This window comes from Anser brachyrhynchus, assembly GCF_964034855.1.
Source record: "Anser brachyrhynchus genome assembly, chromosome: 6".
NCBI classification, from domain to species: domain Eukaryota; kingdom Metazoa; phylum Chordata; class Aves; order Anseriformes; family Anatidae; genus Anser; species Anser brachyrhynchus.
This window is the reverse complement of record NC_137700.1, coordinates 12895514-12914356: the sequence shown is the minus strand read 5'-3', so window position 1 is coordinate 12914356 and position 18843 is coordinate 12895514. Positions and strand designations below refer to the sequence as shown.

The 18843-nt window shown below is 35.5% G+C and overlaps 1 protein-coding gene across 1 annotated transcript in view; it reads right to left on the bottom strand.

Moving 5' to 3' along the window:
• LOC308196820 (uncharacterized protein) overlaps positions 1-18843 on the bottom strand; it is a 460768-nt gene that overhangs the window by 174684 nt on the left and 267241 nt on the right. Inside the window, exon 6 of the mRNA XM_080596449.1 lies at positions 14341-14487. Coding sequence (XP_080452575.1) covers positions 14427-14487 — 61 coding nt within the window. The 3' untranslated portion in view covers positions 14341-14426. The remainder of the gene's footprint in view (positions 1-14340; positions 14488-18843) is intronic.

Genomic DNA, 18843 nt, shown 5'->3' with positions numbered 1-18843 from the left:
TCCACAACAGATTTTTTTATTATTATTATTAATTTGCCATTCAGAATAGGACAGCACTTTAAAGGTCAATTATCTGCTGAGAGGCAAGCAGAAAACGAGCAGATAAAAAGGCAAAAAGTACCAACACTGAAGGACACATAATCAAGATTTTTCTAATGGAATTTATCTATTCAGCCATTCAACTTCTAACAAAAATAAGCCTCACCAGAAGGCAAGGAAATACAAATATTTTTAACTACTCAACTCTTGATGTTCATCAATTTCATGTCCAGTACGATTTATTTTCTAATGTATGGATAACTGGTACTCGATTGGTATTGAATGCAGGATTGATGAGAGGAAGAACCAGAAGTTACCTAATCTATGAAGTTCCTAAGTGATGCCAATGCCACGTTTTTGACTTTTCAGTGATAAGACGTATGAACTAAGTTTAACACTACTGTTTATTTTACTTCATCTGGTAATATTATTTCATTTCATTTTAAGTGATTGTGCTGAAAAGAAACACACCCAAACAACCTAAGTCATGAGTTAATTAAGCTTTTTGGTATAAGATACAAATGCCTCAAGGCTTGCATTTCCAAATGTCACTGTACTCAGTTTATTAAAAACACCTTTCCAGAGGAATAAATCTGCTTTGCAGCCTGCAAAATTGATGCCAATGTTACGTAAAGGTAAATATTTCTGGTGTGAACATCTGATAAAGAAATACAAATACATGATACATCACTTCCACTGTACCATCTGGCAGATAGCATGTAATGATGGCAATAATGTTCTTCTCAAACCCTCAGATAAAAAAAATGGTATCTGGCAAAGACGATGAATTAAATGCAGCTTCATTTGGTAATCAGTAAGTCAGTGATAGCACGAATTCATTCACGTTAGTTTCTACAACTAGAAAGTGTCAATGAAAAGCATCAGCTTTTTTAGAAATGAAATTTAGTTTACATCTTATTAATCACAGGTAGCCTCAGAACTGTAAGAGAGAATCAAGTGAAAATAAAATCTTTAAATTCACTGTATAGCTTCTTTCTGTCCAAACAGAAAGCTTTAAAGAAGGCCTATCATTTCAAAATTCCCTAAAATTTATTACATTTCTACGTGAACAGACCTGAATCACGTATTTGAATAGCCTGAGAAGTATCGCATCTGAACACATTTTAGACTTCAAGAAGTCATGTTCTTTCTTCATTTTTTAAGTATGGTCCTTGCAGATGAATGCTAAAGTTGTGTTGTGAACATGAACATTTGAAGCCAAGGATTTAACCTGAACACATTTTTACAGATCAGTTTCCTATGCACTCTATATGTCCTTATGTACATATAAAACTTACAAGTAAGCTGTATCTAACAACAAGTAGAAAAAAAATAATCTTTTCTTTGTTGAAAATACACACAAAGTATGTAAAACGCGCAGGTATGTGAAAGGCACTGTAATACTTGCATTGACTGTGAGTACATACTTTCATGTTTTCCCTAATGTCTTAGCTAACTAAGTCTGTTCAGTGCACACATAGGTCAGCTCCTCACCAAAGTAAAGATTGTTAAAGGTTATCCTGTTCAGCTTTTGTGAAGACAAATGCATGTGCCTTGTAAGAATTGCTAGGATATCCCTCTTTACTTCCACATTCAATGTTAAACTATAGTGTCAGTTATTGAAAGCACCTACTTTATTTATTATTGATCAGGGTTCACATTTCAACACCATAAAATGAACATCTTGTCATATCAGATACTTTACAAAGTAATATATGTTGAAGCATCCCACAAGAATTAAGATGGTTTTGTTGTGTTTTTTTTTTTTTAATCCCGTCTTGTGTTTTGGTTTTTGATACTAAATTGTTCAGACATTGCTTCAGGTGGTGGAAAATAGCAGCATATGAGCATCATTTAGCTTTCATGCACTTCAGTTCACCTATTATCATGGAAAAATCCATATTGCTTAAGTAGTTATAAATGAAAAAGTTTCTAAAACACTTAAGAGCTCCTGCTAGGAAAGCATCATGCAGCTCTAATTAACCAAACCACCCACACTTCTGTTGAACTTTAACCTTTATTTAATTTCAAAAGACACTACTCTATGAAATCTAAACAAATATTTCAGATAATTTATCAAAATGGTTAGTTAATAACCATTCTTCTGCAAACTTCTTTCCAAAAGCAGTGATTTATTACCTTTTCTTTAAAAAATAAAAAAATAAAAAAGAGGGAGTATTAAAAATGTAAAATGAACCACCACTATGAATTTTCAAATCAAAGTTAGGTGCAGCCTCATGTCACTCTGCTGAAATAACTGGAGCCAAAAGCTTATGGAGATCATAAAGGCTTAGTGAAAGTTTCTGTAGTACAATTTAACACATTTCCTAAGCAGTCTCCACATGCAACAGAACCACTGTTGGCTGTAATTTTTGTCTGAATATCTACCCACTGCAAATGGTGGTTTTGATTGATTTTTTTTCCCCATTAGACCCTAGGCATAAAAATCCCCAACTAAAAGTTCAGAAGAATCTCTGAAGTATTCTAAAATTTAATTTCATAGCAAAAAAAAACATTTGAAAGTGTTACTTTTACATATATTATTTTAGTGTGGAAGTCAGGCTGTATATTTTTACCTTTTAGAGTATCAACTTACAGTATGCCGTAATGTGATATACCACAATGGTCTAAATAATCAATTTTATATTGCATTTGTACTGTATGAGAGCAGAGAACATTCACTGTGAACTAAGTCCATCTGCAGTAGATTCCTGAAAATTAACTCTGCAGTAAATTCATCTGCAGTAGATTCCTAAAAGGAGATCATCTGAGAAAGACACATATCACAGGGATTTCATTTGCTAAACACAGATTTCAAGGTGCCTCAGTCCAAGCTTACTGCAATTACATAGAAGAAAATTGTGTTCCATTAACCACATTCCATCTTCAGGTTCTCTGGTGTAGCCTAGAGGGTGTGTCCATGGGCAGATCTTTGAATTTGTGAACAGCATGTGTAGCACTCTGTTGTACCTGTAACTTCAGTATGTAGGCTCATTACCAATCTCCTGAGCTATCCAGTCTTCCTCAGTTGTGAAAATGTAATAAATTGCTTTTTTCCCCTAGTGTATTTAGTGCTTATGAAAAGTGACAGATTGACAGCCTGGGAGACTGAAGTATTCTGTTTAAATCACAGAGAAAAGAAAGAAGAGGCAATGACAGACTAAGGAACCCAAACTAAATTAACCCTTTGTTGAAGTAACCAGCTGAAGGGAGAATAGCATTCTCAATGGGCCAATCAAAAGCCTACTGTCAACAAGGAGATCTTAAGCTAGTGGCAAATATCAAATAAATTAAAAAATCCACATTCAAACATACATCTTTCTTTTCATGTGCTCAGTAAAAACTCTGTCCATTTTACTATAAAAGTCATGCAGAAAATCCCTTAATGAATTAATTGTTTAATTCATCAGCTCCTTCAGAAGATGAACATTATCAGCTGCACTGCAATTTGAACGGCCAGGGTATAAAACAGAAAAAAATACCAGCAGTAGATGTATTTTAAGAAAAACTCAACATTTGACCTTTGTGCAGCACAAGAAAAAAAAGTTTGATTTGGTATAAACAGTATTGACAAGTCCATTTCTTTTGCTAATAATTTTCCCAAAAGCTCATGAAAAAGATCTTGTCCCAGCTCTCAGCACAAAGATATGATAATGAGTCTTGCAATGCCAAAGAGTCTACATCTGTTTATCTTTTGAAGCAAATCAGAAAATCTAAACTAAAAAACAGAAAGTTCCCCCAAAATTTTCTGATTAGAATTTCTGGGGAAGGGGGAGAGGGATTTATTTATTTTTAAAATTGCTACAACATTTCAAGACCTTGTCCACTTTATTTGTAAACGAGCTACAGAACATGCAATAAATCATTCTGGACACTAACTAAACAAGCAGATGAGTGAAACATTAGCACGCTAGCAAAGGAAGTGGGTTCTTTCAAGCATTAGAAGCAAGTCCTCTGTGGTCTAGCATTAGTGCTCTACTTTAGATGCCATAGCTAAGTACTAATAATTGCGCATCTATGTAGAGGAGGATGAGCCTGCAAATTGGATAAAACCACCACAGCTTGACCTAGTAATGGATTGTGTCCTGGAAACAGCCTGCAGGCATCAAGAGTGGAAGGTTCTGTGCCAGTGAGGACACAGATACAGAACCTACCTGTGGTATTTTCACACCCTGAGAATTGGAGCAAGCTATCGTGCCCCAGCAAATGAAGTATCTTAGTTTTTTGAAGAGTCATTGCTATAAGGAGTCTCAATAAATATCCTATCTGCTCTTGTAGTAATAGACCTTTTTTTGTCCTCTTTTGGGAAATGAAGCTCTTGACGGACGTATTTATTCTCTGAGAAAAATTGCTACTTACTCCCGACTGGGCTTAGAAGGGAAAATAACACCTATTTCCTGTGATCTGGAAGTGTGTCATCATATTTATCACAAAAAAATGCTACATTAATGCAAGGATCTGAACAAGTCTCTTGTACTGAGACCTAGAGTTGTAGCCAAATTTATTTACGTTACCAAATAAATGCTCCGGGCCAGGCCTTTACCTGACTTTAATCAGTGTTGTTCTACATAACTGCCTCAGAATAAACATAACTGGATGGTTATAGAAGGATGTAGATGCCACTGAAAATAAATTCTTACTTAGAAGACACTCCAAGAGCAAAAGTATACCACAGTGACAGGGACAGCAAATCAAACAACAGACTGGTAGTTAACCACAGACCTTATGAATAGTAAAATATATCCCTGACAAGTCTGGAAAACAAAAACATGCCTTGCCAGCTTAAAGAATTGCTGGGGTGGGGTGGGGGGGAAGGGTCACTCTTTAGAGTTCAGAAATTCTTTTCTATGAACAAGAAAGAAAATAGAAAATGCAGCTGGACAGCCTGGCAGCTAGCATGTCTATTATTACTGTTATTTTATTTGAAATAATAAACTTTTCTTTTTTCTTTTTTTCTTTCGTTTTTTTTTTTTTTTAAAAAAAAAAAAAGAAGTGATAGTGAATTTAAGAAAGATGGGACTTGCACTTTTGTCAGTAGTGCATATTAAAAAGAGAAAGATATGGCAAGACCCAGATCACTAATGGACAGCAATTACATAATTTGGAGGAGAAGGATTAAGATACAAACGCTGCATATCTCAGATGTGCAGTGAAGGATGAAAATATAAAAGCAACACTCACATTGTTAAGTTTGGACAGATAAACACTTTTTTTTTTCCAGACTTGTAAATAGCATCTGTCACACTACTAAGGAATCTGACAATATTATTTAACAACACTTTCACAGATAAAATTCCAGTCTGAGTCAGTCTACTAGAATGACTAGAACATTGGCTGCAGTCACACTGAAAGCACTTCTGCTCATTCATGAAGTCATATATATATATATATATAATCTATATTTTTAATCATAAAATGATTATGCCAAGGGATTGCAGTGCAATTTACTGTCACTTACTAACCTCACAACTGAATCGAAAACCTTCACCATTATTCTTTTGCAAATGACAAAAATGACCTCAAGGTGAATAGCAACAAGATCTAAAGTTTCCAGTCATATAAAACTGGGCAGCAGAGTAAGGACTGCCATTCCAGCCACTGCAGTAACCACTATATATTCATATCTTTATAAAGAGGAGGCGGAACCCTGAAATCAATTTAATTTCCTATATGTGTTTTTGAGATTGGAAACATGTTCTTTGGAACAGTGATAGATTCAGAACATGCTTGGGTAATACGGATTTGGCAATTTGGATACCACATGGCTGGAGCTTGTACCCCTTGATTTTGAGGGAACTCATTTACCTCAGACATGTCATCGGCATGAATAAATAATATCTTTTCAATCCAAGCGAGCTTGCTGAATTTACTCCAGTTCCATGATTTTATTTTTTGTTTTTGTTATTTACTATGCTTTAATGCTATTTTCAAATAGCACTGTGTTACTTTTAAAAATATTTTTTCCCTATGTATGAATATTTAACTTTTTTCAGGGACCCTGTTTTGTTCTTTAAACTTCCCTTCTTCCATACTATCAGAGATGGTTTCTACATCTAATGTCATTCAGAATTTCTCAAAAGCAGGTCACGTAGAACTTGTTGCTGACAGGAAGCTGGATGTTCGTGGGATTAGAATGCTGTAAAGTCAATTTTTGTTCCATCACAAGGAGCATGCAATAAAGGTAAGAAATAGAAAGTGATTTCACAAATTCTCTCTAGTAAGCTTTTCATTCATCAATCAGTTAGGGAATTATACTAAATCTTTTTGCTGAGTAATAACTTTTCTACAATAATGAGAAGTCTTTCATTACTCCAAATATCATAGATAATTCATTTGATTGGATTTGATCTTAAGCTTTACTTTTGGTTGCTATATAATTTCCTTGATAAAGAATAAATTGTACATTTGACCTATTAAAAGGTTGATTTTACCAAATAAACAACCAGGTGATATACCTTCTCAGCACTTGTATAGTTTTTGCAATATAAAAAAAAAAAAAAAAGGTATTCAAAAAATTCTTTTCATAATTCTGGGGAGGGTTTTGCCTTTTGAGGATAATACATATAGAGAGAGTTATCTGCATGGAAGCCCTAGTTTAATCATTAGTTTCTTTAGGCTGTCATATTTTTATTTGCTGAGGACTTGCAAGCTGCAGCACTGAGTTATGCATAGTACACTTTCAAAAGGAGTATTAAAAAAAATAATAAAGCAAATAAACACTTTTTATCATGTTCCTAATTGCCTTTTCTAACAAGGCTACCTTAGAACAAATGTGATATTTAGCACAAGTCTATCAAAAGATGAACATAACATTTCATAACTCTTGATTGTGATGATTTCCATTCCCTTTCAGAAAAATGAGATTTATTCGGGGACAGAGAAACTTGGTCACATTGAAGAATTTCCTGGAGATTGGTCAATCAGCAATTAAGCATCTCTGGTTTTGAAAAACATGTTGATTCATGTATCCCTTACTCATCTTTAAACGATGCCTGAATGAGCAAGGTGCTGATACTGAACAAGAATGGACCACTCCATGGTTCTGGGCCCAAAGCATTTCGCAGAATCCCTTGCTTGGATTAAACCCTTACTAGAGGATCAGCTTTATGCCAATTTCACACTGGAATGTCTCTACCTCTAAGCTGTGCAGTGCAACAGGAATGGATTTACAGAACATAACAATTGGTGCTGAGGAGCCTTTGTCTATGGTGTGTGCTTCATAGCGGAAGACAAAGGAGATCTAAGACACTTTCTAGCATGGTCCCCCTGACAGAGTGCCCATCAGCAGGCAGACTACAGCATCCTCAACTATAACCTTATTTTAGTTCCTCTGAAAGGAATCCAATTCACGCACTTCAAGAAGGCAACGTGATACAAACCAAACTATGCTAAATCAAGTCAATGCTCTAATGCTATACTTCCCACAATGCTTCACTCTTTAATGCTATACTGTCCCATAGGCAGAGCAGGAAATACATTTAAGACAAGAATCTTGTTGCCTTGTCTACCTTTGAATAAAACACTAAAAAAAAAAAAAAAACATAACAATATGGGGAAAAAAAATATATGTGCAGGGTGCTTTTTCTGACTAAGATCAGATATCCTTTACTCTGATTTCATGAGGTCCTCTCAGTTTTGCTCTGCACTATTCCACTACTGTAAATGATCTGGTAGCCAGCATTGGAACGACAACACACCTGTGATACAGCGTGCAAGGCAACAAGTCATGGTACTGCATCTGAGAAGCACTTTGTGTGTTTATCAGGGAGCTTACTGCGAAGATTTTTCTCTTCTTTTGTATATTAGGAATATGCAGACATCTCAAGTCTCAACTGGCTTTCAAATTTCAGTTGTCAACATATTTTGCTAAATTATATATTTGTACTGTTTGCATAAATGACAGTTTGAGAGAGTGGTTGTCGAAATTGTTTGAAGCAGCATATCTGTATCTTCATTTATTTTATTCTGATAGATTTTATTCTGTGCAAATCAGCTGAACATATGGCAGCATCTTTAGATCAGCTAGGGAACTTCAGCTTGCTTTTCAATGGTGAACTGTTATAGTTTTTTTAATAAAAAACACACTTCTTCCTTACATATGAAAGTTCACCTTATTGATACTTTAATTTGAAAACACCCTATTTTTGCTTTGTACTGATTATGTTGCAGGGGAAAAAAATACATCCATCAGTTTTTAATAAGAGTACTATTTATTTTAAATTGATTCTGTAGGCTTTATGTGGCTGAGGTTTTAATCTCTTTGCATAATTTTCTACACAGAGGTTGTAATTCTCTGCTTTATTATACCATGTACTAAAACAAGCTTCCCAAAAATCCAGCTGAAACCTCAGTACAGTTATATGAATACAAAAGTGATACAGTATAATATCATCAAAGAAATGGGAAATCAAAACCTATTTCTGTTTCTGCTACAACCCACTACCTCCATCTCTGTCCCTTGTCTCTTTCCTGTTTCTACTATTTAGTCCATAAGCTTTATCTGTTATTATAAGCATCACTAATTATCTGACTGTAGGTTTTACTATAACCACAACAGATAGTATCAATAAAGACTACTTTGTTCAAACTAGATGACTCTATATGAATAGCTACCATCTTAATTTGATATTCTTCTGTACTTAACACTGCCGAAACTAGGAAGAAAAAAATCACACAGTCACAAAAATGGTTATTATGATATTTCACAATGTTTCTGCATAAAAAGATCTGGTGCTTGAACCAGTTCAAACATTCTTAAGTTTATTTTACCAAGTAGTAGTAATCAGCTGGACATATTTGTTCTGTATGGTTTTGCTTTGTTTCATTATGATTTTAGACATCAACAAGTTTAAGGAAACATTCATTTAGAAAACTAACATCATCTGATACGTCTGGCTTGCATATAGTTACATTTGTTGCAGTAATTAAATGTATAGTTTTGAATTAATCTTGAAGGATTTTTAAAGCACTAGTGATAACAACTTATAGCAAGTTATTACTACTTTAGAGATCTATTTAGATAAGGGCCTTTCCCAAGCCCTTTAAACAATACTTGCTGTTGTGCCAAACTTCTACTTGGTTTCCATGTATAAAACTAACTTGCAAAATCATAGTCAATATTAATAACTTATTTAAGAAATACAGCAAGCTAACCTAGTAAACTAATGCTGATATTTAACACTGCCATTATCTTGGGCATGAGGGAAGAATTAGGTGTGTAGGGGATAAAACATAAGGAAAAAAAAAATGAATTTACCAGATCTCAAGTCTAACTGTCAGCATTCCCATTGGTCCAGACTACACTGCACTGAGATGTTGCAAGGTTAAAGTGACTCACCCGGACAGCAAATGGACAGACATTGTGCATGGCACGGTTATGAGCCCGAGCTAGACTTCCTGTGCCAATTCAGTGACTCTGCAGATTGTTTAATTTGCATGCTAATTTGTGAGCACAGGAAAAAATACACTTAATATACTCTTGAACTCTTCCTATGACTTACTTAGAATCTTTAGAGGATAAAATAAGTGGTAAATTCTCATTAGATTATTCTCACTACTGGATTTTTACTTTTTTTTTTTCTCGGTTTGGTAGAAGGATGACTTAAGCAAGCATAAACAATTTTATACACTAGTTGTTTTCAGAGTGATATTTCATACATTTGGCTCAGATATTTAATTAATCAGAATATGTCAAGTAATAAATCAAAGACCTATGGAAAATAAAAACAGTTTTTCCTAAGTGGCAGTAAGCAAAATTAGCTTTTCCCTCTTCCTATTCTCCCATAAATCTGTGCTTTCTTCCTCTAAATCTCACTGAAGGCTCTGGATTGCATTGTTTTTGAAAAGTATTTTGATTTATTTGCTGTACTGCTAAACAACATATAGAAATATTCAATGACAGAAGCTTTAAATCCATATATGCAAGAGTAAACATCACATATTTTAATTGTGAGAGCTGTTTAATTGAACAACCTTATCTTCTTCAACACCAGACAACTCTATGTACGGAACTTTAATTCATTTACATATCTTCATTGTACAAAGATAACATTTATTTCTTAGATATTACTGGCAGATGCACTATATAGCAAGCAATGGATCATTTAAATCCTCTGTACTGAGGATGCAGCATACTCTCCATTCCTATTCTTCAACTTCACTGACGCTCTTCCCCTAATATTCTTTTCTGGTATCAGTCTTTCAAACAAGTAAACAGCATCACTAGGGTACTATCCTGAGATACAGCTACCTTTGTGGCACAGTGACACCACCAGGCCTTTGGCATCAGCAGACAGTAGAACAAAAGCACCACCAAGAGTTAAGTTATAGCCTTCCCCCTCGTACAACAAGACTTTAATGGAATTGTAATTTAAGATAATTGCCTCTCTGTTTAAAAGTGACAAGATTTTGACAATATATGCTAAGAGAAGAACTTGGTAAAATAACGAAAACAATTTTTTTTTTTTGAATATAATATTAATTAGTACAAGATTTCAGTGTAATATTCATGTATTTTCCTGGCTAAAGGCAGATTCTTCAATTTAAAAAAACTCAGACAAAATTTAAAGAGAAAATTCAGGTACTGTGTAATACCCCCTGCGTGTATAAGCTCTCCATGTCACTGATAACTAAATGAGATTGGGTAAGTAGGGTTCCCTTGGCATTCCCTAAACAGAATTACCTACCTTCAGGTACACTTTAAGTGCAGTACGGGTATTTCATTGTTTGTGTTCTGTTTAAAATTTTTCTTTTTATTAAAAAAAAAAAAGTCATGAGTTCTAGCAGTTATTTCAGCAAGACCATAGCTTATTATAAGAGTTTTCTCTTTCACGGTTGGCACAACACAGCATGGAAAATATTCTTTTTAAATAGGAGAGGGATATAAAGGTAACCCCTCATTTTCCAATAGCTCAAAATACTCATTTTGGTTATTAAATCTAAAATAATAATAATCATCATCATAATCATTTAGCATTTAAAACTATTCCTACCATAATTTCTCTTTCTTTGTTTTCTTTCTTCCTATTCTAGAAAGACAACATATATCTTCTCACTTACTGGTCACAGTGCTTGCCAGAACACTATGCAGCATTAAGCAACATGCCTTAATGAAGGATTCTTCCTGGTCGGGGACATTGCTGAAACATATTTCCACTCCCAGCTGATCAACCACAGGAAGAAGGTGGAGGGTGCATTTGCAAGACCCTACCTGACATGAAGCAGGGATGGAACAAAGACACGGTTCAGATGTTGGCAGCTATGAGAGGCAGACTACCTCCTCTCAGCAGTCCTTTCTGTGAGCACCCTGGGGAACGTTTGCGAACGTTCAGCTTCACAGAAGACCACATTAACACAATTAGAGTAGGGTGCTCAGAAACAGGCTGTTGGAATACTTCAGAGATAGTTCCCCAAATTTTCTAGATTTTTCCATTTGCTTTGGATATGTGGTATTTTGAAAATTTGCAGCAACCCGCCTTCTGCCAAAAGTGTCCATACACGTTGATCACAAAGTAATGATATAGGTACTCCACATAATAGGAAGTCATGACATGCCATCTATACACATACAGACACACTGTATGCATTTTTTTTTTCTCTCATCCACGTAGAATGTTGAATCTCCCAATAAACTCACATTCAATGTCTTCTATAACAGTTTTAAGCATTTATTTTCTTTGGGTCATAAATTGCATCTTGGAGGTCCAGAGACCATGATCATCTTATACAGTTGTGAAAGTAAATTCAAAGTCCTAGCATGCTTATGCTACTGTTTGACTAGCCTTGCAGACTGCACCTATTCTGTGCAAAGCTGAAAACCCCAGTCTCCGTTTTTTTGCCATGAAAGTCACTTTTTCCTTCAGACATAAGCAACAGTTCAACTGAGTGGTAACAGCAGCAGCTTGCCTGTATCACAGTGTAGGGTGGTTACATAGAATACAGGTGGTTACTCTACAGACAAATAAAAGGAAAAGGCACTACTCTGGTGAAGTGGCACCTCTCCCGCATTAGGACTGTATCTGAGCTACTGAAATGACAAAAATAGACAAAAGCATCAGAAAAGAACCCAAGAAAGCTCCAATAGCCATTCCCTGTCACCTTCAGTCCAATCATTAAATGTACCAAAACAAAAGCAGTCTGTTTGGAATTATCCCCTGACTGCCATTAGGGCTCCTCTGATCTCAAGTTCTAGATGCAGAATTAAAATTTACGTAAGTAGAGAGAGGGAATATTATTGTTTTACCCCTTTCACAAAGTTCTGTATCAATCCATACCAAAGCTAGATTGTACACAGAATCATATCCATATCCCCAGTAGACCAAGTTAGTTCTCCTAGTAATGCAATCACACCTCTCTTTCTGTTTAAAGATTTTTTCATCATTTAAATAGCCTAACCTTTCTTGTATACTGTTAAGAGTTGTATACTCATGCAACAAGGCACATTTTATAAAGCAGTTTATAATTAAAAAAGCGTAACACCAATTCAAAAAATTAAGTGTATTCCTATAAGTAATAATCTCATTTTGTTCCTATATGGCATAAATAAACCAATTCAACAAAACCCTAAACTATTTTGCAATGCTCTTTCTGCATTTCAAGAACTATTTTTATCTATTTGACAAATCCATACAGAATTGTTTTATGACATAGATATTCATAGCCATAAATTGAACAGAGAAGTGATAATTACAAATTGGTTTCTCCTGCTATAGAACAGAAGCAGTACAGCACTAATTGACTGCTTACCATTGGCCTGAAATTGCTAATTGACTTGTAAGACACTAATTTGTTAACCTAATTTGTTCAGTAGGAAACTCTTGGCTAGGAAATCATCCTGAATAAATATTAGTATCCATTCTAAAAAGGTCAGGTACTTTATTTTTTTTATCAGTATTTGCTAACTGCTTATCTATGTCAGTGAATGTCAAAGACATTCTTAATGTATATAAAAGTATTCTTAATGTTCTTCCTGGCAATAATATTTACTATGGTACCACAATCCTCAGAAGTGAAAGAGAAACAGAATATCAGATACTTTTATAAGCCAGATTAGCTATGACTTCACTTTATTTGTCAGAGTACAATGAAAATCACTGTATATCTTTTATTCAAAATGTTACAGGAACGGATTTCATACTAAAGGCATTCTTTCTTCTAAGTTATAAACAAACTTTCTTCTGCTTTAACTCCATTAGCTTCAGTTAAGAGGAAGCAGTGGACTCCATTTCTAACCAAAATGTAGAATGAAGAGTTTTCAAAAACTCAAATTAGCAAATACTATTATTATGAAATTATATTATTATTATGAAATACTATTAAGAAAATTATGAAATTCTGTTTTTATGGCTTCTAAGACAGAACATATTTACTAAACATAGATCTAAAAGAAAAAGATGCTAAAACACCTCCCTTCATGTGAGCTTTGAATAAAATTCAATATTTCAGTAAAAATGTGCACACTTCCTTGTCAGCATCTTGCAGCACAGGAAATACATTGTACAAAGCATCAGCATCATAGGAGTAAAACTACATTCCCACATCTTCTCCCTCAGCAGGAGATACCACCACAAAAATTACCAAAATGCTTCTCAATTCATCAAAATTACAAGATTATCTAGTAGAAATGTAAATATTTTCAATTATTACTGTGCCTTGGAAAATAAACTGGTCTTATCATTTAGAGCTGCATCAAAGGATTACATCAAACAGTTGAGAAAAGGTTTTACAATAAAAGAGGAAATACTATTAAGGAATTAGAAACAATATGAAGTACATCTCTAGGATTCTGGAGAAAAGTAATAGATATAGCAACCAATTGCTAATCTTTTAGTTGTCTTTTAATTGTTTTCCAATAATATCATATATACCAGTGGCCTACAGCAGTAGTGAAAGACTTTTTTCTCCCAACCAAACTAAGCTTCCTCATGAAATTTAGAATTGTTACTAGTGTTATATAGGAAACTCCTTCTCTTTAGTGCATATTCCTCAATATTCCACAAGAACAATACTTAAGGGTTTCAACTATGACACAGGAAATTCAGTCGTTTTTGTTTTTTCCTCATCCAGCCATTTACAAAAAATGGTATAGAAATAGATGGTTTATTATTATTATTATTGTTTTCCCCATGTATGCTTTGCTTCAGAGGTTAATACCCGCTTTGTTTGGCCTAAGTGTTAGGAAGAGGTCTACCTACCTATTCTCCATAGAGCCACAATTCTGGAATTGAAATATCTGCCAAAATTGTTGAAAATATAACCTTTCCTATCAGGATAACCAAAGAAACATAAAGCATTTAAACTTACCATTGGCCTTCCATGCTCCCTCAAAGACACACAGACATGACCTTTGGTGCTCCCATCCCCTCAGCTACGAGATATTCTAAAACCTTTTACTTCAACTTAGCTGCTGGAGGGTTTGTAGTTGGCTGAGACTCTCCTTCATCAATGACCCTAGAGGAAAGAAAAACAAAAAAATATGGATATACCTTCACAGGATTTAGGGTACTTCATATAATACACTGTTTACAGCTATTGCCTATTGAAATCCTCAAAGATTTAGTCACTGTAGTAATGAAAATTAGGTGGCCTGATGTCGGTGAAGAACTAAGCTTTGAAGAGCTGGGCATGATTTATTTAATATAGCCACCCCACATTTCAAACCCACTGTGCTCTACAAAGTTGCTATGAATACATTACTGAATTAAATTACAGAGCTGTGTCTTCCCTTACCAGGCTGCAAATCTCCCAGCCTCCAAAGTTTGTCCTCTAGGAGAGCAGTTAAACATAAAATTCATTTTAAGCACAGTTATGGACCCCAATAGTGGGGATTCCAAACCTAGGAAGCATCTACTGATAATCTACAACCACAGGTCATTTTTCCAAACCCACTGTGAGAAAGGAGGGCAAAAGAGACAGAAATAGGCACACAGACTGTCAAGAGTGCAGCACCACAACATCACTTCACGGTGGGAAACTCTAGGCATTGAGTTGAATGTAACCAATCCGTCAGTCAGCACATTTTACTCCAAGCAGACATGTTAAGAAAGGGCTCTAGTCTCAAAAGCTACGTTGTATTTTAGAAATACAACGAATACTGAAAATATTTGGACTTCCTGGTAACAAGAAATAAAACTTTCAAAACTAAAGCTCCATCTACCTATATACTGTTTCTGTTGTTCCTATTTCCCTGCCTCTTACTGACTTTCAAAAGCATCTCCCTGCCAGTCTCCAGAGAAACCCCTTCCCCTCACCTCCACAAAATGGCCGCTTCCCCTCACCTCTCCTCAGCACACCTGTGCCTCCTCACCCCACCTGCCCTGAGCCTCACGTCCAGCAGGTGGGCTGGGAGTGAGCAGTGTGCAGGGGCTGAGGCCAAGGCTGTCACAGGACCTCAGATAGCTCCTCTCCAGGGCTCCCTATGCGTGATGGCCAAGCCCTGCTGCCCAGCAGGTCTCCAGGTGATGGCTGCCAGTGCCTGCCTTCAAATGGCTGTGCCCAGCCGAGATGCTAACAGCCAAACACTGCTGTGTGTGAGCCCTAGTGGCCTTGGCTTGTGCCTTTCAAACTGCATCACACATATTATTTATGGATGTTTGTGCATATTATTTTCTTTCTTGTGGTTTAGCACTCTATCTGAACATCAAATGAGTTAGTGACTTTTTTTTTATTGCTGTGGGGACATTGCCACAGAGGTGGCTGCCAGTTGAGAAGAAGCACAGATCATGACAAGGCTATGTTAAAGCTCTGGGGAAAGTGTGGGCAAACTGTAGAGGTAGGAGGTGAGTGCAACAAAGCCACTCCTTCCTGGTTCAGCTTTCAGAGTCATTTGGCTGCCCCAGGTGCAGGCCAGAACACAAAACAGTGTTCAGACAGCACAGAAAATGACCATGCTGGCTGCAGCCCACAGGGGTGCGCAGGCCCATAGGGAGAGCCAAGCTCAGCGGCTGTGGTGGAAAAGGCTGGCTTTGTTTTCGCTGAAGCAGAGCAGGACACAGTGCATCTCCTCTGAATGACTGCAGCTGCTGTCAGGTACCAGACATCAAACTGAATGAACATGAGTACAGCCCTGGATGTGAATACCACAAAAGCTGCTACCAAGGAAAGTTCAGTCTGACTAGGCAGGCCAGGGTCTTCCTCCTCTCATAAAATTTGGAATGGGGATCAACCACAGATTTCTTGCTGTGGCAATGTACTGTGTTGTCCAGCTGTTGGTTTTTTTTGTCACACCTTCTGATTGAATTTTGTAATAAGAACCCTACAGCAAGAATGCTGTACTTTTTTTCATAGGCAGAAGTAATGATAGCTCTTAGAAAGAAACCTGAGACAAAAGAGCTATGCATTTCCATATTACGTTTTCAAGTATTAGTAAACAACAGAAAATTTAAGAGGTAGGAATAGTGAAGATTTTTTTTTTCTTACTTATGCACTTTAGTAATTTTACAAGCTATTTTTCTATGCTTTAACATATGAGCTTTATTCAACTATCTTATGCATGTCTAGTAATTAATCAAATTAAAAGGGGAAATTTGATCTAAAATATTTTGTTTATTTGCAACCAAATAAAGTTTGGTAATAACGATTTGGCACTGCCTGCAAATCCTTGTGGAGCAAATAAATTCACATCTTGGCACCCAACTCTGTAAATGATGTGCCAGATTTCATGGGGAAAAAAAAAATAGATAAACTTATTTCCATACCTATCTAATATTTTTCTTTTGCTTTAGCTGAATAAGCTCATCAAAGGATGACAGTCGATTTTTTTATTTTTTTTTTCCAGCGTACGTTGTTCCTAGAATGCTCAGCAGCATGGAAAAATGATAAATCTGAACCTGTGTGATAATTAATAATTCAATGCAAATTACATTGTGGTCTACAAATTCATTGTGGTCTATTTTGTATCTCAATAATCAACAAAATATTTATCTGGTAGTATTTTTAGGGGTATGCCATACACATAATTAATTTGGCATTGATAATTTGCATGAGTTGTAGCATACTGTTTATTATAACTTACTGTTTCTGGACAGCTTCATAAGGAATTTAGAGAAATGTCACAAACAGAGCTGTGGAAGGCCATCTAGTCTGTTTGTTTTCCTCACTGAGCACCCTAATATGCCTGTATTAAGCATAATATGCCTGCATATTACTACTAAGTAGCAAAATAAAGGGAACAGTTATGCTGCTTGTAATACTATGTATCTCCTCCTTGCTTCCTCTTTGAAGAAAATATTACAATACAGTTTTTCTCTTCCCTATTGTCCTGGTTTCAGTTAGGACAGAGTTAATTTTCCTCCTAGTATCTGGTAGGGTGCTATGTTTTGGATTAGGATGAGAAGAGCGCTGATAACATGCTGATGTTTTAATTGTTGCAGAGCAGTGTTTACACCAGGCCAAGGACTTTTCGGCTTCTTGCTCTGTCCTGCCAGCGAGCAGGCTGGGGGTGCAGCAGGAGCCGGGAGGGGACAGACCCAGGACAGCTGACCCAAACTGGCCAAAGGGGTATTCCATACCATCTGACGTCATGCTAAACAATATATAGAGGTGGCTAGCCAGGGTGGGGGGCCAGCTGCTTGGGGATAGGCTGGGCATCGGTCAGCGGGTGGTGAGCAATTGCATTGTGCATCACTTGTTTCGTACACATTATTATTAGTAATACCATTATCATTATTATTGTTATTGTTATTATTATTTTCCTGTCTTAATAAACTGTCTTTATCTCAGTCTGGTACTGTGCTTTGTCATGGTGAAAGTGAAAGGAAAATTAAAGAAAAGGTATTTATTTTGTATTATAACACTTTAAGTGGGGTAATCAAGTTCCCAGCTATTGTGGGTGTGCTGAGAATTAGTCAAATTAAATTTTTTTTTTGGTGAAAAATAAAATCCCAATTCTTGGAAAAGACAAGTCTTGATCATGAAAATATCAGTTCTTTTTTCTTCTGCTACAACACCCACAGTACACCTGCCAGAACACCTTATTTATCACCCAGGACACTATGAGCTTTGTTATGAACTGAATTATAATCAACAACAGTTGATAGGAATATGTTTGAGGAGGTGGGTTTTTGTTTGTTTATTTATTTATTTATTTGAATAGTATTTTTCAAATTACTTACTAAAAATTACATTTTAAATTTTTTTTATTTTTGGAGAGATAGAGATTCTCCTAAAGGATTCCACAATGAAATCAACAGGAATAGTTTACCAAAAAGCCATGGAAAGATCACTGCTCAGGAGTATGATGGACTTTGGAATATGACATTAAAGGCCCATTCAGAAATCTTGATCATACAATACAGAAAGGTAAAGAAAATAAATTCCCTGAATACAACTTTAATAGTAATGAAATCTGGAAAATTGGGGGGAAAAAAACATAATGGTATGCAAGAGGATTGTGGAAATTGAATAAGTATGTCTAATGATAATTTTATTTTTGAAATATTTGCTTGAATTTGATCTCCACCAACTATGTCTTTCTTTTTGATTAATTTTTAGACATTTAGAGCAAGAAGCTTTCTCCTATAGTCCTTAAAATTCCACCCCATAACTAAATTATGAATTTTTCAGCAGTGTTTCATTTCAGATATTACCTCATTTCAAGAGATTCTTTTAAAAAAATACCCCCAAACAGATCACATATTTACAGGTCTATATTTTAATTATATAACCTTAGTTGACCAATTTTGAATATTCAGGCCTTAATTCTTACATTCATTATATTAAATGAATATTATGTGGCTAAAAATAATTACTTTAACATCATTAAATTGCTAACATGATAGTATCTAGAAAAATAAAAAGAAAAACAAT